Source organism: Pleurodeles waltl, chromosome 10, assembly GCF_031143425.1.
Source record: "Pleurodeles waltl isolate 20211129_DDA chromosome 10, aPleWal1.hap1.20221129, whole genome shotgun sequence".
Lineage (NCBI taxonomy): Eukaryota > Metazoa > Chordata > Amphibia > Caudata > Salamandridae > Pleurodeles > Pleurodeles waltl.
The window spans coordinates 480074204-480101924 of NC_090449.1; the positions used below are offsets into that span (position 1 = coordinate 480074204).

At 42.4% G+C, this 27721-nt stretch overlaps 1 protein-coding gene across 1 annotated transcript in view; it reads left to right on the forward strand.

The window, feature by feature from the left end:
• The window catches only part of CDK5 (cyclin dependent kinase 5), a 256946-nt gene that overhangs the window by 55567 nt on the left and 173658 nt on the right, over positions 1 to 27721 (forward strand). Inside the window, exon 7 of the mRNA XM_069210772.1 lies at positions 8526 to 8600. Within this exon, the coding sequence (XP_069066873.1) occupies positions 8526 to 8600 (75 nt within the window). The remainder of the gene's footprint in view (positions 1 to 8525; positions 8601 to 27721) is intronic.

Here is a 27721-nt window from a genome sequence, read left to right on the forward strand (position 1 = left end):
TACATAAATAGACTAGTGAGTGGATCTTCTTTCATAGAAGCCGCCCCCACCATTGTAGTAGATGCCCTGCAGGAGAAAATTTCAAAGTTAGAACGCATCAAAAAGAAACTCACAAGGACACAGCTACATGGGCATCTCTTGAAGGAATATTTACGCTCTAGTGTCATTCCGATGGGTCTGCAAGTCAGGAATGAACCTGCAATATTCATAGAGGACCCCAAGTATAGAATAAAGTTCAGCTTTGTGGCCAATCAGTGCTCCAGGCATTGGATGGTGTTAGGTATAGACACAGCTTTAGAAGATATAAATAATTTGGAAAAAGAAATAGCCTATCTAGTCAGGGAAATACTGAACGATACAGCACTCACTAATGCACGACAAGCACTTGAGGATCTAGAGAAAACTGCTAAAGAATTCACTTACATAACCCAAAAGAAAAAAACTTGGCAAACTAGCTAAGGACATTGCCAAATATGATAAGGCTTACACATACCCATATTTAGACGACGACTATTATAAACAGGACAATACTGGAAAATGTTTAAACAGAGGAAGGGGTGGGTATAGGAGGTATTATACCTTCTCTGACACCTCGGCGTCTGATGGTTCAGACGGGGAACAACCAGGCACAAGTTCCACTCACTTCCAACAACAACCCCCAGAGCCTTTTTTAGGGAGGGGCCGCGGAGAGGAGAACAGGCAGAGAGGGAGGGGCAGGGGTAGGAACAGAGGGCGTGTCCACTTTCAAGAACCCACAGGAGAGCGCCAGACCAGACGACAACAATATTCATGGTAGCTGGTCAGGTTGCTTCACCTTTATCAGATTTTTCCCTACCCGACCCAGTCGATACTGGTGGACCAGGAGCACTATGCACTATGACTAGAAAAACGTCCTCAGATATCGCCCCCGTTTTTAATCTGTCACGCCATGCCTTGACACCCCTAGAAATGACGGTCCTCGAAAAAGGTTTATCATTCATACCAACTACTAAACCGGATTTCTTTGAGACTAAAATTGAGTTACAGAAGTTTTTCAGACGTATTCACCTGAGTAATTTCTACAAAGATAAACCTAGAGAGAGCCCTTGTACCACCATGGTATTTAGACCACCCTCCTCCTTTACCCCTCCTTCAAACGCGATGCCTGTAGAAATCCTTACATTTGAGAAAATGGTACTTAAGGATGTGGAAACTCTAAGCAAAGGGAGGTACTACACTAGATTCAACCTTACATATGCGGACAACATCGCCCTGCCACACCTGAAGCAACGACGAGACGTGGTAATCAAGGCCGCTGACAAAGGGGGCGGTATAGTGCTACAGGACATTGACAACTACAAACGGGAAATCTATAGACAACTCAGTGATCAAGACTGTTACAAAGCAAGTATGACTGATCCCACCAAACAACTGAGTAAAGAAATATTAGAACTAACAACTAAGGGTTTGGATTTGGTCTTCATTTCTAAGAAAGAACCCCAATTTCTTAACAGGAAAGATCCACGTATCCCAGTCATCTATACCTTGCCCAAGATCCACAAAAATTTGACGAACCCTCCAGGCAGACCAATTGTCCCTGGCTGTGGGTCCATCTTGGAACCCCTATGCAAATATTTAGATTATTTCATTAAACCTTTTGGAACCCACACTGAGGCATACACCAGGGACAGCATGCATGTGATCATGTTGTACGAAGGCCTTAATTTTTCATCGGAAGCAGAAATCCTTGTCATCATGGACATACAATCATTATACACCAGCGTCCCCCAGATACAAGCACTCAACACCCTCGCTAAGTTTCTTGATAGCCGAGACCAACCGGTACAGGTACCCACATGGTTTCTGGTGGAGATGATGGGTATAGCCATGGAGAAAACTACTTCATGTTTGACAATCAATTCTATTTCCAGACCAAAGGTGTAGCCATGGGTGCTACTTTCGTACCTAATCTAGCAAATCTATTTATGGCGGACTATGAAACACAACATATCTTCAGCCATATAAACCCCCTTTCGAGGCCATTTGAGAAAATGGTCTAGGTACATTGATGATGATCTACTAATTTGGCATGGTACTATAACTCAACTGAGAGACTTTCACGTCTGGCTAAACGGCCAATCTAGGGACATCCAATTCACAATGGAATTCAGTAAAATAAGCATTCCATTCCTTAACCTGAAATTGGGAGTGGAAAATGAAAAACTTTACGTGACCCTTTATTGCAAACCAACTGACAGGAACACACTATTGCATTACACAAGCCATCACCCAAGGGGTCTTAAGGATAATCTCCCCTTCGGACAATTCCTCAGAATTCGGAGGAATTGCACGAATAAAAAAATATTTTTTCAAGGAATCTGACTTTCTGATTAACAGACTAATAGAAAGGGGGTACCCCAGGAGACTGGTGAAAAGATCGAGGACACAAGCCTGGGTCAATCATAGGGAGAACCTTCTAGAGCCTAAACTACCTGAAATAGAAAACAATAGACTTGCATGTGTCACCACCTTTAACCCTGCCGGTAACAACATCCGCAAAATAATTATACAATACTGGCCATTGATTAAGGACCACCTGCATGCACAAGAGGCACCCTTGTTTTCATACAAGAAGGGTAGGAATTTGAAAGACAGACTCACGAGTGCACTCTTACCCCAAGAACCCAAAAAGGACATTAACACATTGTGGGGTTTACCTGCGGTAGTGGGTCACTATAAGTTCAGCAACTGTGCAGCCTTCAAAACAACTTTTAACACAACAGATTTCGATCACAATAACTACATGTTTACATTGCCAAAATTCAGCAATTGCAACACGTAGGATGTGATTTACACCATTTGGTGTCCCTGTGGCCTATTGTATATAGGGCAGACCACGCAAAAAGTCAAGTGCAGGATCCTCCAACACCAAAGTAGGATTAGATGCAAAAAGACAGGCGCCCCATTGGTGGAGCACTATGAGACAGCTGGACATAATAGTGAGGCGTTGAAATGGCAAGTGATTGAACGTATCTCCTTTGGACCAAGGGGTGGAGATAAGGAACGCATCCTATCCAAGCGTGAACTTTTTTGGAACGAGAAATGTGACACGATTAATAAGGGACTCAATACTATCGAGGACTGGCGTCACGCAGCTTTATAAGCTTTCACTGTATGTCTAACCTACCAACGCTATCGTTGGACACCTCCAAAACCGAGATATGTGGTTGGTTGTCGTTGTGGCTAGTTCTCCTCTACACTGATTTCCCAAGGACCAGAGTCCACTCCGATGACCATTATTTATTTATATGCTAGGACTCGTTTGTATGAGCCCTTTGTCTTCATTGTAAACTTTTACAGTGTGTTTATATTATATTTTACAAATGTTTCCATCTATGTATGGATTTATCTAGAACTTTGATTTGCCAGATATATTTATACGGTCCAATGTGACTTAATTTAGTTTATATGGCACATATATGATGTTGTTCACCAGTGCTATTGCATATTTATTTGTTGGGTTTTACACCATATAGTCGCCATGCATGCCCACATGCTTGGACAACTTGCAGGATGTTATTACACACATCAAACCCCCCCCTTATCTCCCCTTCCCTGTAACTGATATGATCTCTCGTAGCATTAGCGTCCGCCTAATACCGTAGCGCCAACACCCGCATGCAGGCCGCGGCCTCGGCTACACATCGAATCCCCCGGCAGTGCGGACCAGAAGGGGAACCCCCCACTTCTTGGTCCTTCTCCTGCCAGTCTGAGGCTACTCTGTGCTGGATTACTTGCTCCATTACCCTCGCGGAGCCAGATATATAGAACGTCTGCTTTTTCTGATGGTTGTTTTTACGCCGCACTGGACGCTAAGCAAACATGACAGGCCGACTGATGCGGCCGTCCTTCTACAACGAGGAAGTTCTCATTATTAGGTGAGGATAGATTTGGCAATTGCCTCGTACTGGCGGCATCATTTACTATGTACCAGCCTCCGTTTTGATAGATATTTTGAACTTTTTTATTCCTAGATTATCGGAACCTCGCCTCCCCGGCTATTTCTAGCCCATGGTTGTTTCAAGTTTACGTGAGTTTCTAAACCCCCCCCCCCCCCTTTTTTTTTAAACAATCATAATTCACTATTGAGAGACTCTATTCATTGATCTATTCACTAACTTTGGTCTTTGTTTTATAGTTCACTTTACTTCTACCGTCTTGATGCTTCCTGGCTATACTTAGCCCAACGATTGTTCAAGTCGTTGTGAGTCATTTTACTCACTTTTCAGAATCATTAGCAATACCTGATCCTTATTTAGAGATGTCTAATCAATATATCCTATATATATCCTTAGTAATTCCCTCACGTTGGATTTATACGACACTGGGCCTGCCTAATTCATAGTAATAGAACAGAGTGATATCTACCTACAGCCCCTCGGGACTACGATTACTGTAAGTCCCAACTTATTTTAAAGTAATTTTTGTTTACTCCACATTCTGTACGATGTCCGTGACTCATGGTTCATTTTTCAAACAGGGAGATCCCAGCCATTACTAGTCCTTTCTCACCACTGGAACTTAGGTGTGTTGCACTCCAATCTCCCTATTAATAAGATACTGAATCATTAGACTCCCAGTAATTCGGTGCTTTATGCCCCCGTAGGTGCCTCCACCATATTCATCTCTGTCCTGATGATGACCCCATCCTGACTCACCTGTACAAGGGGTCGAAACGTCAACACTTTCCAAAAGAGTGAATGAGAAAAGCATATAAGAAACCTTGTGACACACCAGGGCCTCCTTGATTGCAGGAGCCACTGGAAGTCATCAATTTTTATACAACCACACTCTGCACTAGGTTACATTATGAGACGCTGAAAAGGCTTTCAACTCGTTTGAATGGCCCTTTTTGCACGCAGAAAAACAAACAAGATGGGTGTTAAACAAATGAGGAACAGCGCTCATGAATATCCCACCCAAATTACAATCACAAATAGTAAACTACGGTGCTCCTGGAGGGGAAGAAACACCCCACTCCTTCAAACTTTTCCCAATGAAAACAAAAACAGAAAAATGCCCACGGCACACGTATGTGTTAAATGACAGCAGTCTACAGGTCCATAGATGACAAATTATTGTGTGTTTATTGTAGCATCCTTCTCCAAACACATCCATAGCAGCCAACACGTGTTTCATCACGCGACCAATCCTCGCACTGACTTCCTCAAGGCTGCAATTAATAAATAAAATTGGCTAAATAATATCAAGCAACAAATACTCCATGAATAAAATATGTAATAATAATACCCAGTGCTCCCATAGTAGTGCTTACTATCCACTGATGTGATGAAAAAAGTAAATAAAAAATAATAAAGTAAAATGTGAGAGGAAAATGGTGAGTAATACATTCGTTCGTAAGATCAAGTAATATTAACACACAAACAACCATTAATCCAGAAAATTGCACACGTGCTGAATCTGTGAGACAATGGCACCCCCTACACCCAAATGCTGCCAATCAATTAGTGTGAAAATAAACCCAATACCGCCACAATTTCAACTTATTTTTTAACTTGCCTCCACTGATTAAGTCAATTCGAAAAAAAACCTTGTTGCCAAAATTTCAAAACAAAAATCTTCCATTCATTACTCTCTTGCACAGAGTATCTGGGACAAGATCATTGGAAGTCCGTTAATGACCTAAAAACCAAAATTTCAAATAAATACAAACTCCCCAATCTTGAAAAAAGAAAGAACAAAGAAATGTTAATACTAAGATGAATTACAATAGTTGAGGCCAAACCATTGCACCAAAAGAAAATTTGCTCCAAATATAAAACGAGATACCCTACCAATACCCAATATCCACTAAACCATTTTGTTTAACTGCTGGTAAGGCTGTAACTCATATCTGAGTGGATAGATCATGCATAATGTACACCAGGTTTACGAAGCATAGCTTTGACATCTGTGAATTTTCGCCTGGCTTCCTGCACCACACGCATACAATTGGGAAAAAGGAACACTTGGGCTCCCTGATACTGCACAGGAGCTTTCTCTCTGGCAAGTCGGAGGGCTGTCTTGGTCCCTGTAATTCAGCAGACAAGTGATTATCAAGCGGGCAGATGCCCCGAGGGGGTTGTCTGGGGCCCAAGGTACAATGTGCTCTTTCCACCACAAAGGTTGATGTGAAGCCTTGGTGCCCTAATAGATCCGTGAGCAATTTCTCTACAAACAGGTGAAGCCTGCCGGTGTTGGCAGATTCAGCAAATCCGGCAATGCGCAAGTTGTTGCAGCGCCCCCTGGCCTCCAAATCTTTGTTCTTTATAGACAGTCTTCAGCCTCCCCTCCATGTTTTCAAGGCGCTTATGCAGTGACGTTGTATCATCCTCAATGGCGCAAATGTGTCCCTTTGCATCCTCCAGGCGCAATTGTTGTTTGTCCAAACGACTGCTCATGCTATCAAGTCTGGTGGTTAGTAAGTCCAATCTGTTGTCGATGGCGCGAAACCAAGCCCTCAACTCCGTCAATATGGCCTCCGCTCCAAATGATCGGTCTTGCACCTGACCACTCTGGGCCTCATCCGAATCCTGCATCGGAGCTGTGGCCATGTCTGTTTGCTGTTTTTTCTCAAATGTGAGTTTCTGTTGTTTTGGGTCCCCACGGCCCGTGGCCACCCCACATCGCTCACCGGCTCCGGTGGTGCACCAAGCAGTATCTGGCGGTATCTCCAAAAAGCAATTGAAGCAACGATCACCACAGCAGCAGGACACCACCAGATCAATGGATAGATGACTCAGTGAACCCGCATACATAAAGGCTCCTCAGTAGAACAATGCGAAGGAGGCACACGGCCTGGGCTGTCTGATCTACTAAAATCTATGTCAATGGGTCCTCCATCCGGTCCGCAAATATATCCTGTAAACCCCAGTGCAAACTGGGGCACAACCCCCAGAGGAAACCAGCAATGTGGCCTCAGCATCATGTCGATCCTCTCAGCTGAGAGTTGGAATAACTGGAATCTCTTCACTGGTGTCGCGTGGTTCAAGGGGTGTCGGGAGGGGCCCGCAGCTGGTTGTCCCCCCGGCGTTAACAAACTCTGCTGCCGCACCCCTTGTATGTGCTGTCGCGGCCTCCCACCTACCCCTCCCCCCAGTGCTTCTCACCATATGTCGGACGTTATCTGCCCATTTTCAGGTCACAGGCGTCTTTAACCACCGATGTTAGGGGATCCTCTGCCGGAGCTTCAGAGCCGAATGGCCAATACGGTCAGCAGCTTGGCCATGCCCCCCAGCAGAGACCTTCCTGATCGACTGCAGGCCAGTGATCATCTGTTACAGGGGCAATTTTGAGGCAGAGTCTTGCTGTGGTGTCTTTCGGGCAGTTTCTGCCTCTGGGCTGATCAAGGATTCCTTCTTTAGCAATGACTCAGTCTTTTCCCCATCAGCAGTGCCATTTCTCAAGCCTGTGGCAGGCTGCTAGGCGTTACAAGATTACAGGTAGAGCTGCACAGAGTGACTGGCGGGACCCTCCTCATTGCCTGGGTCACTCCAAGATCACTCATTTGGCGTCACCAGCATCCTCTAGGACGCATTCACTCAGGGTGCATGCTGGGTCTCTTCTCCTGGACAGTCTCTCTTGCAGGGCTATGAACGTTTCTTTCCTCACCCAGAAGGCACGGTTATAGGCTCTTTAGGGAGACCTGCAGCTCCTCCAGCAGAAGGTGTCTCTGAGAGGCTGGCTGTCGAGCAAAAACCCGCTCGGTTTACACAGCAGCTATTTGAGTACTCTGTGAAGCACTCCCTTCCTTGGTCAAGGCAACTTGGAACTGGAACAGAGTTGGGGTGATTTGGATCATGCATTTGGATACATTTTATAGACTGATGTAGATCCACTGTCTAAGGCTTCAGAACCAGTTTGGGTCTCTTTCATACATCATTTCCAGGTTGCTTTCCAGGCACAGCTTTTGTACAGAGTGATGGCTCTCACAGCAGTTAGTATTGGCTGGCTCCAAGCAGTAATACACAAAACATGGGCACAATAAAATTGTGAGGTTTCTGCACCCGCATATCACCAGCCTTCCTGAGGCTGTTGTCTGGGACACAAAAGGGAAGGCCCTGGCTAGAAACTTCCTCACCTTGAAGAACAGAAGCTACAGTCCCTACATTCACAGTACCATCTACCAATTACCAGTTCCCAAGCAGAACTACTCAGAGGCTCCTTGCTAACAAAGTCTTCTTGAAAGTAGCCCTGTGTCCATCCTCCTCTTCACCTCTGTCTCTATATCTACACCATCCAGCAACAGGGAGGCAAGCAATGCACTTTAACAGACCAGCGGGACAGTGGGGTCTAAGCTTCTGTTTCTATTACCTGTGTGTCTAAATCACTCTTCCTCTCCTCTCTGTTTCCTTCTTGTCTCAATGTACCAAAGAAGTGATTTGGAGGTAGTCCATTGTTAACACTACATATTTTCAGCATAGAATATGTAGACTCCATGTATTATCAGGACTGCACAAACTGATCATCTCTACCTCTCTTTTCAGAATGGAGAGTTAAAGCTGGCAGATTTTGGCTTGGCACGAGCTTTTGGAATCCCAGTGCGGTGTTACTCAGCAGAGGTGAGTATGTTTCTGGCAAAACCGATTTCACACTTTATTCCTGAACTTTTAGAATTTCAAATGACCACTTGATTGAGAGCATAAATACCAGCCTACATTAGGATTGTACTCACAAGATTTTACAGGAACTGCAGCATGACCACAGATGAGACAGTTCTAAAATGTAATTGACTATCTACTCTCAGAAATTCTTATTGAGTACTGCCAGCAAAAAAGCTTATGTAAACACTAATTGAAAATGTATTTGAAGTACCATTAAAGAGATTGGTTTTGGGAATCACTTTAGTGCCTTATACTGATTATACTATGAAAGTTCCACAAAGATATGTACAGTTGAAATACTTACTTGAGCAGTCGAAAAGGACAGCACAATGGTGTCCATTAGCACCATTGTTATGTGACCTTGCTTTTAGAGCCCTTGGCAATAGCAATCGGATGATGTAATTAGGGTAAAGGAAGTTAATAAGTGACTTGGAAATTAACATCTGAATATATGCAGGTGGTATGTTAACATTGTCAGAACCAAGATGCTTTATTCCTCAAGTTTTATTACTTATTGAACATTGTTGCAAGTTTTGTGGATATAGGTAACTGGAGAAAATTAGGTATCTGGCCTTTAAACAGACATGCATTCAAAAGCTATCTTGTTCAATATAAGTTTGTGTGCAATTATACATATTAATATTTTACCTCCACATAACAAGGCATAAATTTAGACACCTTGACAGTAAAGACAAAAATAATTTGGAAAGATGGAAAGGATTAAACATAGGTATTTGTGAAAGAATACACTCTGTTGAAATGAGATTCTAACGCACCGTTAAATCATTTTTAGAAATTCGGCGTAGTGCAAAGTTACTACGTGCATTCTACTTTAAAGGGTGGCTTACCTCTTTCATCTAGGGTGAATCCAGTAAAAAAATTATATCTCTTGCATGAGTACAGATTTCTAGTCACAAAGATAGCTTCCTGTGTTTATAGAGAAATCATCAAATATATATTCTACGTGAAGTCCAAACTTCAGTCATTCTGCCTTATCCTGGAATACCACATTGTGTTTATATTGAAGAGGTTTATTTTAGTATTGTTATATAAATATTCAATAAATCAACATAACTGATATGTCCGTTCACTTCTGCAATAACAAATTCATTCTATCTCTAGGTGAGCATGCAACTTACCTTACTTATAAATGCGGTACCATATTTGTTTACGACAGTGCATATACCAACAATAAATTCGAGCATCTATTCAATTTACAGTATTTCCAGATAAGGTTTATCATTTTCATGCTTTATCCCTATTTCCTGTCTTACTAGTTACATTACATTTGGGATCTATTCATACCAAATCAAGATGCCCTGTTTTGCACTTTTATCTTTTTCGTTTGGATGGTCCAAGAGTGTTGCCCAAATATCTTTTGGTCTAGTCACTTCAGGTTAAAAGAAGACATAGTTCTCCACATGTGTATTACACAGGGATCAATTTGTCAGCAATCATTTAACCATAGGATGGTATGTGTGTTGCTACAGTAGAGCTACTCTGCATTTAGCCAACCAATTATTGTAATTGGATGGTTTACCTCATCTGGGATCGCCTGTACATGGCCCAGCAAGATTCCTAGCAGTGACGTATGTTCCTTATGACTTACAACCCCAGAAATGACCTTAATGGCTTTCTCCAAATATTCTTCAGTCTGGTCAGAACTCCAAGCTAGATGTCTGAAGTTTGCCTTCAGTCTATGGCATCTGTAGCATTCTTAGTACCAGGTCAAATGTATGCAGAGTTACAAGTTTTTAACAAAAGCATGCAGAAATGGGAAGTGTTGGAGCGTGTGCCTCTGACTAGAGAAACCATCATATTTTTGTTGTGGTAGAATTTCCAACAGGAATCTGTAATCTTCAATACATAGATATTCTTCCCATCATTTTCTTGTTATTTTCTTGGAATCTGCCTGTGAGGCTTGACTCATGCCATATTGCTTAGTTTACCGGGTCTTGAGTCTTGTGCCTTATTCATCTGTGCAAATGGTATACAATCTGTAATCCACCATGTAATGTGTGCAGTGTTAGGTTCTAAAATATATAAACACACATAATGATGTAACTTCTCCTTAAATTGCTGTAAACTCAGGCATCAGGAAAACACCCTCTTGACTTAAATGGTTCATTTGTGTTATCCCTGACTTCTCCACGGACTGTCAGACTGCTCTTTTGGAGGTGATATGTATCAGCAGGTTGTATTGTAGTGGCATTGAGTGAGTACAGTTGTGTTTGCACGCTTCTCTAAACAATTCTGACCATGCCCATTTGTGGAAGCTACACAGTGTAAACATTCTCAACTTGTTCAGCCTTCTCATTACCAGATTCATTTGCAGGGTGCCTTTTTCTGCTCTGTTCCTTTCTGCAAATATGTGAGGTATCCCTAAAACATGATTCAACCAGTAGACCTCAGAATGTGCCCGCACTATATGGAAAATTATGTAAGCTCCAGGGCAAAGGATCCTTCTCTTAAATAAGAAACCTTATTCTAGATTGTACTCCCCAAGATCAGTTTAATGATTAGTGACCGGACTGTAATAAAAAACTCCCTGTTAGGTGGTAGAAGTATGTTAATAACAAAAAATCACAGCTTTGGCAGTACTACTGCCTTGATGATAGCAATCCTGCTTATCATTGAGAGGGGCAGCTGTATCCAACTGTCTCTTTGCATGGTTAAATAGAGTTTGCGACCACTCTCTATGGCGAGTTTCATTTTATGAGGTCGAGCTATTTTTAGATTCCACTTGACCCTTCTGGCTAGTGGACAAAGAGCAGGTGTTCTGTTCAGTCAGAAACTGAATTAGCAATTAAGATGCCTTTAAATCCTATTCTTGTCACATTTGCTCTATGTTCAGAGGCGGAAGTCAAATGCCAGTTTGTCTTCTTGCACTGTAAATATTTTTCCTTGTGACTGTATAGTTCCAGGATTTTGTAAGGTGAACTGTCTGACCTATGTGAAATGAAAGGCTTTTGGGATCAGGTTTTTCATAACACACAGCATTTATATAACTAAGTCAACTTTACAAACATTTCAAAATATATTTCAGTATCTGAGAAAGACCATTTTATGTACTTGTGTGTGATGAAAAAAATATTTAAATAGGATGAAAAAAAAAAAGAACACTTTACTCGGTGATGTGCAAATGATAAATGTTTTATGAAACCCAGTTTTCACAAATTATTATTAATACACTATATAGTTTTATCAGTAAAGCTGCAGGTTAGTGGGAAGGTTTTTGAACATTTATTGGAAATTTATTGTCTGTAAATGACAGTACACTACCACATCATGCTTTAGTAATATATTTATTAAAAGTGAGTCTTTAAACATAAACTGAGAAACACTCCTGCCCTGATGGCAAAGCTACAAGTAAACTAAGAGGCAAGTCGTGCATGGATCAGCAACCTCCCTTGATCTGTGGCCTGTGATCCCCAAATAGGTTCCAGAGTCTGCTACGTCTAAGCAAATATTCAATGTCCTTTCACACCATGATGGCGGTCAGCGGGAAGACCTCAGATTGTTTTTAAAATATTTTGTTATATTTATCCATTGAGAAATGAGGAAATACATGTATACATTAACATTTCAGAAGATCATCAGCTACCAATTAAGACTAGGGTGCATAGTTGCAGAATTATGTTCAATCTATATTTGATCTGATTGCCTGCACAGCTGCATACCCAGTACGTTAGATAGTATCAAGTTTGTGAAGATTGGGATGTTTGTGAAATGTTAGGTTTGTTTTCCCTTTCCAAGACTAAGTCCATCATCTCAAGCCCGGCTAGGAGATCATCATGCAGCTTTTTATATGCATGCATTATCCTCCTCCAGATTTCTTCTGTTGGGGATGGTTCTGATGCACTTTTGTACTGCATTTGTAGGGAGGGGCACTGGGGTTGTATCCAGTGCATCATTATTCTACGCATGGCTTGTACTAATGGCAGGGATGCAAACTTGAAACAGAGTTTATCCTTTTTACATCGAGGGTGAAACCCCCAATATGCAATGTGCAAAGGAACAGTCAATGCGCACCCTGGGAACCTGTGACACTGTCCACCACCTTTTCCCAGAATTCCCTAATCACTGGGCTCACAAAGATGAGAGTGTTGAGACCAAGGTAGGCCTGATGTAACATCTTGATCTGAGACAGGCAGAATTGCCTATCATTGGAGACCGTCGTATGATATTGCATCACTTTAGCCAATTCATTAGTTGTAGATGGTGCACTCTTGTCCCTCTCCCACTTGGCTTGAACCGCTAAAACCTTGTCTTTGGGTCCTGCAGTATTGCTCACATATCAAGGTGACCCACTGGCGCCCCCAGTGAGTGGTATAATTGCCTGCATCGTGGCCAGTTCGGGGGATTGCCTAGTAACCCATCCTAGCAGCATGGGGCCGCTGCTGTCATTCTAACGAATGTCAAAAATTTACCCGACCCACTGAGAATGACATTTCTCTAAATTCGTCCAATAATTCATATAACTAGGGGGGTCGGTCTCTCTGCATCTCCCATATAAACCCCGATGTCATCGCCGTACAGTGACACTAAGCGAGTTGCATGATCTATCTCATTATCTTTATTGGCAATTTCTGCTCTCAAAATAATAGCCAGTGGTTCCATAGCCAAAGCAAGCAGCAGAGGTTGAGAGCAGGCTCCCGTGACAATGACCTCTTCCCAGTTCCTAGCTAGATGATAGGGGGTATAAAAAAGGCATGCCCATCTCATAAAATAAGTCCCAAAATTCATTGCCTCCAGTACAGGCAACCGCGAGAGACAATCTGCTCTAATATTCTTACCACCTAGAACATATTTTATGCCAAAATTCAAGTCCTGTAAGTTGGACATTAGTCGAATTAATCTGGAAAACACTTTGTTGGAGCAACTGTCACCCAACATGTAAATCAACAATTTGCGATCTGTGTAAAGATAAAATCTAATAACCAAGTGTACATTCTGAATTTCTCTGCAGACCAAGAACAAGCAAGAGTTTCTCCTTTTATGGTGCTACACCAAGAACCTAAGGAGCTGGCATCCACTGTAATAACACTTTTTTACTCCATATGTGAACAGCTTACTAGCAGAAGCACTCACCGGAAGAACATACATGTTTGATATGGTGTTATGAAAGATGTTAAGGGTTGTGATTCTTTAGCCAAAGAATTTTATGATATGCTGACCTCAGATCTATAGTTTAAAAAATATCTGCTCCCTCTTAAATTTGCCAGTATGTCATGAAGCCTTGGTAATGCATGACAATCCACTGCTATATTATGGTTAAGTGCTCAAAGTTCAGCACACAAACATATCTTACCAGAATTTTTTCCAGGCAATAACTACTGCAGAAATCCATTCTGAAGATTCTACTGGGTAATTTCTCTAGATCGTGCCTAACAGAGAGTGGTACAGGTCTAACTTTCTGTGTGATGAGCTTGCCATTGGTTTTTAATTTAATCTTCAAATCCTTAGACTAGACCAATATCGTTTTTGAAGACTTTGTCAAGTTTTTTTTTTTTTTTACCAAATGTCCTACAATATCATCAGTATTTTGCTCACATGAGTATACCATAGCAAGAAAAGGGTCATCTCTTAGAGCAACGGGTTCGTTATGACCTGGTTTCAAAATGATTCCTAGTTTGGCTTGGTCTTGCCAACCCATGATAGCTCTAACATGCTCAGCAACATACATTTTAGGAAATTCATTTCTGCCCTTAAAATCCAAAACATCCATAAAATAACCTTTTCATAATGATATCATACTCACCAAAAGCTTTTGGATTGACATCTGTCTGTTGCAATAGCTTTCTCGACCACAACTTCCCAAAGGTTACATCTGATAAGATGGTAATTGGGGAACCAGAGTCCGCCACAATATTTGAAATTTTAGTACCAATCTTAACAGAACATATAGGGTCTTTGCATTTCTTTTGTGAAATATCTACAGTACCAACATCCACTGTTAATAGAACGTTGTTTAAATTGTCACAAAGATTATCGTTAGCTACTTCAATCTGAGACACTTTCAGTTTAGCTGTAACTGAATGGCACACGCTTTGAAAATGCCCACTTTTCTTACAATTTAAATTTCTTCCCTTGGGCCGGACATAATGGATTATTACTCATGTGAGTTTTTGATCCACATCTGTAACAATATCCTGAAACCTTCTTTACTGTCTTTTAACTCCTCTGTCCTTGTTGGATAACACATGAATTTCAATATCATTACTATCACACACAGCACCCACTTGAACAGCACACTCAATATTGTCTATCACAATTCTGGACAAGATAAGTAAGCATTCTATACTCTCTAATATGCCCATAACTTCACTTAAAGTAGGATTTTTTCAAGCCAATATACGCTCCTGAATCTTTTTGTTGTAATTAAAGACCAATTGATTGCGTAAATATATATCTAAATTCAATCCAAATTCACCCTTAGCAGCAAGAACCCTTAATACTGCGGATTAATTTTCAACACTTTCATCCAGATGGTTCCTCAGAATATTGTTTGGCCATACACACAGTAGCTCCTATGTAGGCTTCCCAAGAATCCTCTCCAGGTGATGCTAAAATGGGTGGTAAATTATCAAAAACATCTTGACCTGTTTCCCCTAAGTGATTAAACAATAATGCAGCACGACGAGTGGCATTGTACTTAGAGGTGTCAATCGCTACCAAATAATTTTCAAACATTTCTAACCATTTTTTCCATGAGATGGGGGTGTTTCTGGTTTCTGCAGAAATGATGGACATTGTATGACAGCTTGCATGCGATGTAGCCATGGTGGCATGATTGGAGATGTGGCGGGTTGGCAGAGGCCAACCCATTACACTCATAATGTAGCGGTCTTCACCGCCAGCCTGTTGGCGGTGAAACTGCCACCTTTGCCCTGGTGGTCAGGAGACCGCCAGGGTCATAATGACCCACTATATGTTATTTGCTTCACCTGCAAAAAAAATCTAGCCTACACTTCAATAAGCTGCAATTGTAGCATGTTTACAAAACAGATAACATACTTCAGTATTTAAAATACCAGCCATTAAAGCTTTTACGGAAGGCCATAAAAGAGTAATCCCTCCCAGGCTACCTCTAGTGCCAGCCTGGAATCTTAATATTGTACTCATTAGGCTCCTGGGTCATCCATTTGAGCCTCTTCACTCATGTCCTATACAGTTCCTTTCTTACAAAGTGGCTTTCTTAGTGCTATTTCAGCTCTAGGACGTTTTAGTGAGCAACATGCCTTTACATCAGAGGTGCCTTTTTTTCAGATACATAAAGGATAAACTTGTACTGCGTACAAAGTCTAAATTTCTACCAAACATTGTATCACAATTCCACATTAATCAAACTATTGAGTCATCAGTCTTTTTTTTTCACAACCTGACTCTGTGGCAAAAAGAACACTCCACACATAAGATGTAAAAAGAACCCTCATGTATTATATTGACAGAACTAAAGAGTTCAGGAAAACTAAGCAGCTTTTTGTGCCATTTTCAGCACCACCTAAAGGAAATCCTATTACAAAAATACCATAGCTAGATAGATAGTAATGTGTATACAAATATGTTACGCTAAAGCAAAAAGAAAATTAACATTGGCTCCTAAAGCACATTCCACAAGAAAAAAAGGTGCCACTACTGCATTTTAGGGAATATCCCCTTAGGTGACATTAGCAAAGCAGCTACTTGGTCTATGCCTCACACATTTACTAAACCTTACTGCGTAGATGTTCAAGCTCGTCAGCAGTGTAGGACATGCTGTCCTAAGAACACTTTTTCAAACAACTGTAACTTCCACAGGCTAGCCACTGCATTTGTTTGGGAGGTCTGCTTTACAGTCTATGCACAGATTGTGTATCTACAGTCACACATGCCATCTATTAGAAAATGTTGCTTACCAGTAGACATCTGTTTGTGGCATGTAGTGTTGTAGATTCACATGCGCCTTCCCTCCTCCCTGGAAGGCTTTGGCCCTTTCAGTTAGTTTCTATTTATAGTTGTACATTTTTCCTTATACTCGCAGGGACATACTATTTTCTATACTTCTCTATACTCTATCACACACTGCCAGCGGAAAACCAATCTAACAAAGAACTCAGTGCCCATGCGCAGTGGCACCGAGAAGGAGGAGCCACTCGATCCTGTAACTCGAAAAGCAGTCTCGAAGAAAACCAAGTTGCAACAGTAGATGGCAGGATAATGCACAGTATATGAATCTACAGCACTACATGCCACAAACGGATGTCTACTGATAAGTAAAATGTTCCTTTTGCATCCAAATCCATAGCCTTCCTTACTGTTGAACCCAAATTAATGTTCAGATAATATATTACCGTTTGTCTGAAGGATGCAGAGAAGACCGCATCCAGGAGCTCCTACTTTGACATATAGTTAGTTATACAATGTTTCTTTTGACATTTCGTAAGCGTCAGCACCACAAGGGTCCTACCAGTGCAAAGAATGAAGGTAAGAAACTGTAGTACGGTTGACAATAGCAGCCATATGTTGGAGAGTGAAAAGTGTATGCTGCCATTTGGCTCTCTGTCCCTTCACACATAGTCAACTCTAACTTGTCTGTGATGTTCACCAGTTGCCTTAACAGTCTGTGTTGAAGGACCCACCGTGGCAGAAAAGGGAAGGGATTGGGAGGGAAGAAAAGTAGGGGGAAGGGAATGGACGATGGGTGCTGTCTCCTAGTGTTCTTTTTAGAAGCAGGCACATCACACAGTTGAACTCCACTCACTGATATATCAGAGGTATACCCACCAAAGGAAGCATCAGGTCTTGCAGCTTAGAAAAATGAGGCATATCATTTACGTTGGGGGTGTAGACATTCAATATGTATAAAGGATGATTGTTCATTACCCCGTAAACCAAAATGTAGAGATCAAGGTCACATCTCACGTCCTTAGAATGAAATGGTACCCCACCGCCACCCAGAGAGAAACACCTCTAGAACACGAGGATGCCATGATGTGTTTAGTGTGCCTTCCACTTTGTGGCTAATTTAGTATGCTCCTGCAATGTCAAATGCATCTCCAGGAGAAATGGCACATCAAAATGTCATCACTCAATATATGAGTAAATCCTTTGTCCCTTCATATAAGTCATGAGACCTCTCACATTTCACGTGACTACTCAGGAAGATGGGCCTTTTGAATGTGTGTGATATAGAAGCCGTTGGCACTCATCAACTCCCAACCTATGTGGGAAGAGGATCTGAATCCACTATTGACTATATTTTTATGTCTCCAACTTTGAAAGACCTGGTGACTGAGGGGGAAGTTCTGGGGGAGAGTTTCAGTGATCATAATCCCCTTATAGTATCCTTTAAACTCCCTGGGGCACTACGTAATTTAGGACGAGGTAGGCCGGTAGTAGTGGAGATAAAGGACCAGGGTAGGCGGCTTGGGTGGAAGCAAATGGATTCCCTAAAAGTTGTAGAAAGAGTGGTGGGGGGAAATTTACATTTATTTATGGACACACTCTTGACAGAGGCTCCTAATCCGAAGACTGTTATGAATGCAATAACAAGAGTAAATGCAGCAGTGAGAGACTGCCTTTCTTCAGTAAGCAGCCAACCTAGTAAACATAATTGTGGTTGGTACAATAAGACCTGCTATGTTGCAAGGGCAAACCTGAAGATGGCCACTAAGAAACATCCTAGAGTTTGGGTCCTCGTAAAAGAAGCTGGAATGAAATATAAGAGGGCCCTGAGGGATAGCAAGATAAAACATAAAGATAAAGCCTGGGAAGAATTAGAACGTGCAATAGCTCTGAAGGATTCTGGCCTGTTTTGGAAAGTGGTAAATAGAGGTTCCTTTGGAACAGATACATCTGAGGGCCTTGGCTGTAACATCGCTCCGGAAGCATGGGTAATTCACTTTTGTAGTATTTTTGAGGGTTATCTCCTAAGAAATAACCGGGAGAACAACTATGAGATGGCTCCTAACCTAGCAATTAGGTTCTCGCTCCAGGAGGTTATGGATGCGATACAGAGTAGTGCGAGCAATAAATCTCCAGTCCCGGATTCGATCCCTATGGACTTGTAAAAAAGCGAACCCCCAGTTATGGGCACCTGTTCTCTTAAATGTCCTTAATGCAGCAGTTACTGTGGGTACCCCTGCCTCTTGGAGTCTGGCATGTATTGTCCCAGTGTTTAAAAGGGGCGACCGAAATGATCCTAAGTCCTACCGCCCTATTTCTCTACTGGACTCTTAAGTGAAGATTCTGGGATGGATTATTTTAAGGCGTATGGAGTCCTGGATGATAAGGAATGATATCTTAAGCCGGGACCAGTATGGTTTCAGGGAAGGCCTTGGCACGCAAGACCAATGTCTCAACCTACTGATGTTGATCGCCATATACACGCATGCTAGGAAAGGTACGCTCTATCTTGCTTTTATGGATCTTAGCTGTGCCTTTGATAAGGTGAATTGGTCTATATTATGGGAGGGATTAAATCAGTTAGGGTTGGATCCTAATATTGTAGAGTTGCTCCGATATCTACATTCTGGGACGGTTGCAAATGTGAGGGTGGGGTCGAATGGGGAATGCTCAGAGGCCTTTAAGTTTTCAAGGGGTGTGCGCCAGGGGTGTGTTCTGGCTCCTACTTTGTTTCTTCTATATACAAATGGATTGTCTGATTTTCTGATGAAACATTGTAGGGATGTTCCAAAGGTGAATGGTACTGATATCCCTGTGCTAACGTACACGGATGACGCAGTCCTCATGGCACGTACTATGAATGGTCTCCGGGAAATAGTTAGAGCTTATGCCACCTTTATGTCAGCTTTGGGTTTAGAGTTAAATTTTAAGAAATCTCATTTTATGGTGTGTGGAAAACCCCTGAGTAGGGTGGGGGAGCTAAGGGTGGAGGATCAAATTATTAGTAGGGTCCATGAGTTTCCATACCTAGGGATTATTTTTGATGAGAAAGGATCTTGGAAACCTTGTATTGCCAGAAGGGGTGTGCTTTTTCATGCAGCAGTTGGCACAACTTTTGACTTTGCTGTCAGGGTAGGTAGTAAACCCATCAAGCCTTTGCTTGAAATTTATAGGCGGAAATGCCTCCCCGTCCTGCTGTATGATGCTGCACTTTGGGGGTATTGGGACTCCCGAGCCCTTACGGTGGAAGAAAATCGGTTCTGTAGAAGGCTATTGTGAGTTGGACAAAATATCCCTGGTTTTAGCCTTCATTTGGAGTTGGAGCTTGAGTTTGTCCAGGACACTATTCAGTTGGCTCCCCTTCTGCTATGGATCTCAATTTGGACTAACGAACATGCCACTCTGAATAGGGATAACTTAAAGGATTGTCTGGCTTGTGACAATGTAAAGAATAATCCCTGGTTGATGCACATAAGGAAGATGGCTCGTGATTTGGGGCGGCCTGATTTGGTTGATCATCCTGAAGGCCTGACCAGGTGTGATAAGAAATGGGTTAAGGAGAATTTTTTAAGAATCCAGAAGAATAGGAAGGAGGGCTAGGCTTTAGGGAAAAAAATCGATCAGGGATTTCATTATGTTAAAGATGTGGGTAGGCCCTGAGCGCTATCTCTTAGAGATTAAGGATGTGAGGGAAAGGTCTCTCATAACCCGTTTCCGTTTGGGGATCATCAGAAGTAACCTGTGTTTCCCGTTAGGTCAGTATGGGGACAAATGTATTAGACCCTGCCCCTGTGATGGGGTGTCCCAACAGACCGTGCTCCATTTCACTTTGTTTTGTGTTTTCTATGCACCATTCAGAACTCGTTTTTTATTACCTCTCCTAAGGCCCAAGGGTTTTGTGCAATATCGTCCTGATTTTATGTGGCTGCAGATGGCCTCAGATGCATTGGTGTGGAAGGGGCTGGGATCATTCCTGAAGGGAGCTATTACTTGGCGTAACAATGTAGAGTTTTTAGAATGAATCTTTTTATTTTATTGTTTCTATGCATGTGTTATATATGTTTTTATTCTTCATGGGTGTTCTTATTATTTATGGTTTTATTGCTAATTTTAACAAATGTATTGGAGATTATTTATTGTAATGGATGAATTTTTTTCATACCGAATAAAAGTTGTTAAAGACGTGACTACTTTTATGTTACTTGGGTAACAGTACGTCTTGGACAAAATGTGTGTTAGAATAAGGTGTAGTGGCATACAACAGTGACTAATGGCACATGAGAGCAAGTGCAGCACATCACAAGCGAGTATACCCACCATGGATCACATCATGAACTAGCATACCCATAATGGCTTTGGCAGTGACCGGTGAACTTACGTCTATTGAACTATATAGCACAAGAATAATATGACCTACAATTAGAAGCAGAAAGGATGTTAGATTAGATATCTATATCGGATTTGGAAATGTTCGAAATAAATGTTTGCAGTTCTTATGATTCAAAGAAGAACCTGGGATTCTCCCTAAATATGATTTTGAAATGTGCTGGACCAACAAAGGAGTACACAATGGATAGGTTATGAAGGTTCTTCCTGAGAGCAAAAAAGCCTGTCCTGTAGATGACAGTTTCTTTCAAATCATCCTGCACAGTGCCAATTTTGGCTCCCTTCCACCTTCTATATTATTTGTTGTCTTTTCTCCATTTGGTTTAGGACTTCCTCTGTGTGTCCATATCTTAGTGGCCTGAAGATCATAGCTCTTGAATGTTTTCAATATTTTAGTCTGGTTAGAGCTCTTTCTCTCTTTGCCCGGCCATGTTTGAATGTTTGGAGACAGTCAGGCTCTGAGTCTTCGACGCTGAGGCTGTGTGTCAGGTGTCCCTCGATAGCCCGCAAAGTTTTGTCACTAAGATTTTGTGAAGGGAGTATTGTAATTAGGTGTAGAGTATTAGTAAATTGATGCTTTATGCCATCTGTATTGATTGTGTTTTCAGAATTCTGCTCTATATTATGGAAGATGTTTATCTCAGATTGTAGGACAGTGCCGGTGGGGATCCTATGTAGAGCATAGATCCAGCCAGTGACTGGTTTGAGATTGTTCAACTATTCAGTCTGCTCCACATATGCAAAGCAGCTATTAGACCCTGTGTCTGTGATTAAGTCACAAATAGTCTTTTTTCAGATACTTCGTTGTGAGCGTGTGATCATTTACTGTGACCGTTTATGTGGGCCTTCACATAGCAACCAGATTGTTGTTTATATAGTAGTTGCTATTTTGGGATATCCGCAAAAGTATGTCCCAAAGAGTTTTGGTGCCTGTCGGTGGTGCAGTACCCACTACAGAGCAACCGTGCATGTAGACCGAGGCCGGGTCTAAGGAACATCACAGGACAGATGGAGCTTGGGCAGAGCAGCAGTTGCAGTGAGTGCGACGTGTAAAGTGGATACTTTGATCACACAGTACGTACAGCAGACCATTCAGTCTCTAAAGTAGGGTTCCCCACCATTCCCTAAAAGAGCATGCCCAACATAACAGAAACACAGCTAGGACTTTAAAGCAAGGGTATTTTTACCCATTGCAAGCCTATGTTCGCCCTTAGCATTGGTAAAGAACTCTCGAAGAATGGTGGCAGAGGCCATTTTCAAAATTGTCCGTTCCTGCTGCTGAATCCAATCGCTAGACCTTTGTTCAATAAAGAGAGCTTTCCAGTGCCTTTTACCGGCAAACGTTCAATTGTAGAGGGCTTGCTACATGACTGTCCTCACATAGCAAGCTGAAGAAGGGTAAAACTTGGATGGCAATGCAGATTAGGAGGCCCATGAGTTGTTATGTTAGCTATAACTCTGGTGGGTGCAGCACTACAAGGTTTGCTTTCCCACCCACAGGTGACCTATGTAAACTTAGTTTAATGCACTAGCACTGAATGTGAAAGACAGGCTATTGTAGTCCCACAAAACTCCACTCACTACATAAAGTGAAATCATTGCTTTTGGGTTACCAACAATCCCCGGAAGGGGATCATAGGCATGGTGGGAACAGAAAACCTGTTTCGCTTTTTAGAGTCTCTCTCTCTCTGTTTGTCTCTCTCTCTCTCGCTATCGCACTCTCTCTCTCTCTCTCTCTCCCCCTCTCTCTCTCACACTCACACCCACACACCCACACACCCACCGCATAGCATACCTATAATTATGAGGACCGGCCATTGACCGTAATGAAGTGGGTATTTACTATTCTAACACCACACAGGCTTTAATAGTAGGGAGTATAAAGCGGACCGAGGCAAATATAACTGCACCTTTAGTTTTTTGACACACTTGCTCAAAACTACTTAAACACAGTATGGGGACCGGTCCTCATAAATCACCGGTCCTCACAAGGATAGTGTTTGTCTTGAACTGACAGTGTTTACCCACGCTTTGAGCTCACAGTGTGGGGAGACACACACAGACACCACCCCACTGTTAACTAAAAGTATCTATTAAACAGCGTGAACCTATTTCTTAGTATATCTAAAATAATCATACAGGATATCATAAAAAACAACAAGAAGGCATGTTACAAAAAGCAAGAATAAAATGAATATTTCTAACATGGTTAAAATGTCATCTAAAATCCTAACGCACTAAACCTACTTTCTTGTGCTACCCTAGGACAGCATGAATGACAGCACTTTTTGGAATATAGTTTCTTAGGAAAAAGCAGCACACTGCATACCTTGCTGGCAGTTTGAGCTGTCGTTATCAGAAGAGCTGTGGAGGAAGTGTTCTCTGCAAAAGGCAAACGGTTCTCGGCTCTTATCGGCTTCGGCAGGATGCATCTGCTTCTCAAATGCTGGCAATAACCAAGATCATCTTTGGACAGTATCTTGCAGGACAGCTGGAGGCGAAGAGAGTGGTAGTCCTTAAATACTAAGGCTCTCATTTCAACCTCGCCGGTCTTTAAGCAAGACTGCTGAGGTACTGCTGTGCTGAAGACCGCCAGTGCAGACGGTTTTCCGCGCACCAAATCATGACTGCTGGCAGCCATACTGGCGTCAGCAGGGAAGTGAAGGCTGCTCCATCTCCATCGCCCCATCATCAGAACACCGCCCACCGAATCCCAACCCAGGATTCGGCATGGCAGTGTTCTGGTGATGGGGAGCTGGTGGCGGCCCGCATGGATCCCGTCCCCTCCCGGAGGATCAACGGACAAGGTACGTTGATCGTCCGTTAGGGGAGGGGGATGGGGGGTGTTGTGTGTTGTGTGCGTGCATGGAGGTGTGCGTGTGAGTATGTAGAGGAGGTGTGTGGGTGCTTATATGCATACGGGGTGTGTTGTGTGTATGGGAAATGTGTGCGGGTCGGTCTGTGTGCATGTCTGTATGTGTGCCGGTATGTGTCATTGTAGTGTATGTGTGCGTGTAGGGGTGTGTGTATGTGCATGGTGGGGGTGGTGAGGGTGTGTGTGTATGTGCATGTTGGGAGTAGGGAGGGGGGGTCCTGCCACCTTTGGGGGGGGCTGTGTGGGGGAGGACTTGGGTGTAGGAGACCCCTATCAGTGCCAGGGAAGGAATTCCCTGCCACTGATAGTGCCTACCGCCATGGATTTCGTGGATACCCGAAATCCATGGCAGTATGCAGGATCCTGATGCCACTGGCGGTCTGGTGACGGCCGCCAGGCTGGAGACCGAAGTCCCCAGCCCAGCACTCGTCACCGCCCTGGCAGTTGGAGTGGAGAAGTGGCGGATGACCATGGCAGTAGCCGCCATTGTCATAATTCCCTTTTTTCCCACCGGCCTGTTGGCGGTATTACCTCCACTTCTCCCCCACCCGCCAGGGACGTAATGAGGGCCTAAATGTTATCAGAGATTAAGCCCTTTGAATACGTTTTAGGAATGTGGTGTACAGATTACAGGTACCAGAGAAAGGCTCCCTGACATATCTTTAAGAAGATAGGCGATGAGGGGACATCAATTTGAACTACACTTCTTTGATAAATTACATAGGGATATTTCTTGATGGCCTTGACATATTGATAAGGGGACACCTGTTCCAGACTGTGGCCATCTTGCTTTGGTGCTATCTACAGCCTCAGGCTTTATCTATTATTATTCTTCCCTCAGTGTGCATTGGTCCTGATACGTTTGTCGAATCTTGTGTTGACTTTGGTAGTTCACTATAACTTGGGTTACCGTAAAAAGACAATTTCCAAATCAGTCTGTCAGAAATGCTGTGCCTAGGACTTTTATGGTGATTTTAAAAAAAATCATATTTTGGATTCTTTACAGCAGTTACACTGCTATAATATGTCATTCACTGTGATTCAGGCCAGCCTTTTCTGAGAATTATTTTTCGATAATATGTCCCTCGGAAAACTCACATATCTTCACCTAAATTTATTTTTGTTATCCCAAAGTTTAAGCCTAATACATGGGGCAAAAAAATCCCTTAGGGTTAAGGGAGTCTTACTGTGGAATAAATTATATTCCTCTGAATATCTGGGAGGAAATGACCAATCTGTAACTCTGTTAATAATTAAAAAGGCTTTTGTCAACCAGCTATAGCTGACTTGGCTGCCTTGGGCCCCTGCAATGTGAGACATTCTACAGGGTGTATAATTTGATATACAAATAGAATAAATAAATAATGAATACATCTCATTCCACAAGATCAAATGTGATTACACCAAAAGTTTGAAAAAGGCCAGGTCAGTTTGAAACCAGCAGAGTCTTGGGGCATCCTCTGAAATGCACTGAAAAGGGACACACAGATAATGACAGGTCGTAACCTTAATAAGACTCAAAGGCAAAGTTATTAAAAGAACATTAGTGTGGATACTAATATTGATAGATTAGGGCAGTAGTAATAGTGCACCATGACCTTGACCGAAGCTCACAAATACAAAGTGCCCACCTAACATCTTGTTCTGGATTACGTTACATTAGAGCCATTCCTGTTTCCGTGGTCTACAAAGTAATGACTTTTGTGCTGAAAACTTTTCTTTGGATCTAAGGGTGCCGAAACAGGACCATGCCTTTGCCAGTCCATCAATAATATGTTTATTTGTACAGTAAATTATTCTGACCAATTACTCCACATAATTAAAACAGATCTAGTTAATGGACAGATACAATATAACCACTCATTTTCAGACACAAAAATTACTAAACCAGCATGTTTTAAAAAGTGCATATCAATTAAAAGTGTCATTGCAAATGAGTGTGATACTACACAAATATTGTTTTTAAAATCTTGGCTGTTGTCAGAATGTTATTTTACAAGTTGCACTGTCAGGTGGTATTGTGAAGTTTGATGAGGTAAGGATGAAGAAGTGAGGGTGAGTTTAAATGAGGAAGTTTTGTGGTATGAAAATATGGAGTGACATCATCTACTGTGAAGGGAGTGGCCTAAGCCACAATATTATAACTATACCTTGATGTTCTGCATAAATGTTGTTGTAGGGTAACGAAAGGCCTGCGAGGAAGAGGTGAGGATGATTAGCGGAAAAGACTACAGGAAGGAGAGGTGGTGGAGAGACGTTTGCAAGGAAAGAGAGCAAGTAAAGAAAAAATGAAACAGAGAATTGTGCAAAAAAGCAAAAATGAGAGGCAGGTGCCAAACAGAAAATATTTGTGGAGAGACAGTGGAGAATAAGGAAGAGAAGCAATATATAGGGTCAAGTGAGAGAAAAGGGTGAGAGTAAAGAGGGAAAGGAAAGGAAGAGAAGAGTTGAAGGAATATGTCAGATGGCTGGAAAATGTAGGGAGGACCGAGCGTGAGAGGAGGAAAGGAATGTAAGAGTAAAAGGTAGAGGGGTGAAGCATCAGAGTATAAGAAAAGAGAGGAAATGCGTAACTGGGAGCGTAAGAAATGGGAGGGGGGTGGACAGCACGAAAAGAGAAAGGGAAAAGATGTATATTGCAAGAAAGGAAAAGGTGACCATGGGGTTAAAAGTGCTAGGATGAATAGTGTAGAAAAGGAGACCAAGGAAGAGTAGGAATGTCAGGAATAATAGAAAGAAAAGGAGTATAAGAGTAGGGGAGATAGCCAGAAAGAACGAGGGGATAGCTAAGAGTGCATGAGAGATGGATACAAATAAGAGGAGGACAGGATAGAGGAGTACAAGAAAGAGAAGTGGAGTGTGGAAATGAAACAAAAGAAGAATTCATGAAAAGTGAAGAGGGAGGAGTGACAAAAGAAAATAATGGAACAGTGAGAAGAGGGGGTATGTGGTTGCACAAGGGGGAGGCAAAAACAAGAAAGGGGAAGAATGGGAGGATAGAATGTGTTAGCAGTGTGAGAATGAAGAAGGGGGAGCCTACGAAAAAGAAGGCTGTAAGATGGAAGGGAGTAAGTGGGATGAGGAAGGGAAGGAGAATGTAGTGATAACTGGAAAAGTGAGAGGAAACCGGAGAGAAAGGAAGAGCAAAGAATGCATGTTCTGAAGAAGGTATCAAAGGAGTTTGGATGATACAAAGGAAGGGTGAAGGAAAGAAGAGGTCTGTGGTGGAAAAAAAACAACGGGGATAGCAAGAAATTGATGAGTGTAGGAAAGGCGAGGCGAAAACGAGGAGAGAAAAGAAGAGTGAAGGAGCTGTAGAGAGGAGAAAGGAATGCTTCAGGCAGCAGAAGGATAACGGGAAGAGGAAGATTAAAGAGTAAGGAAAGCCAAGAGTAGAAAGGAACAGGAGGAGAAGGAATGAAAGAAGAGGAAGAGGAAATAAGAAAGGAAGGTTAGGATAGAGAGAGAAAAGAAGGTAAGGGAAGACAGACAAGGGTGAGAATTGGAGATGAAAGATGAACAATGGATTGAAGAAGAAAGAGGACAAATTGAGGAGGAGAGTAGAGGAGTAGGGAAAGCAGGAGAAAAGTAAAGGGCAGGGATAAGAGGGGTAAAGTAATGTGAGAGCAGGAGAGACGTGAAAGAAATAAAGTGAGGGTACGAGAAGGGTGGTTGAGGATTGGAGAGGAGTGGGGGAGAAGAAAGATAGGCCAAGGGATAGGGAAAGGAAAGGAATGAGTGAAGTCAGGAGAGGGGAAGAACGGCAGGGAGGAGAGGCAGAGGGAAGAGGTGGGAAAAAAGAAGATTGGCGAGGAGAAGAAAGGTGTGGTAGGAGGAGACATGGAAAATAAATTAAGGTGACCATGGGAACGCAGAGAATTGGAAAGGTGAAGGAAGGAGATGAGAGAAAGATGGAGTGTGGACATGAAGA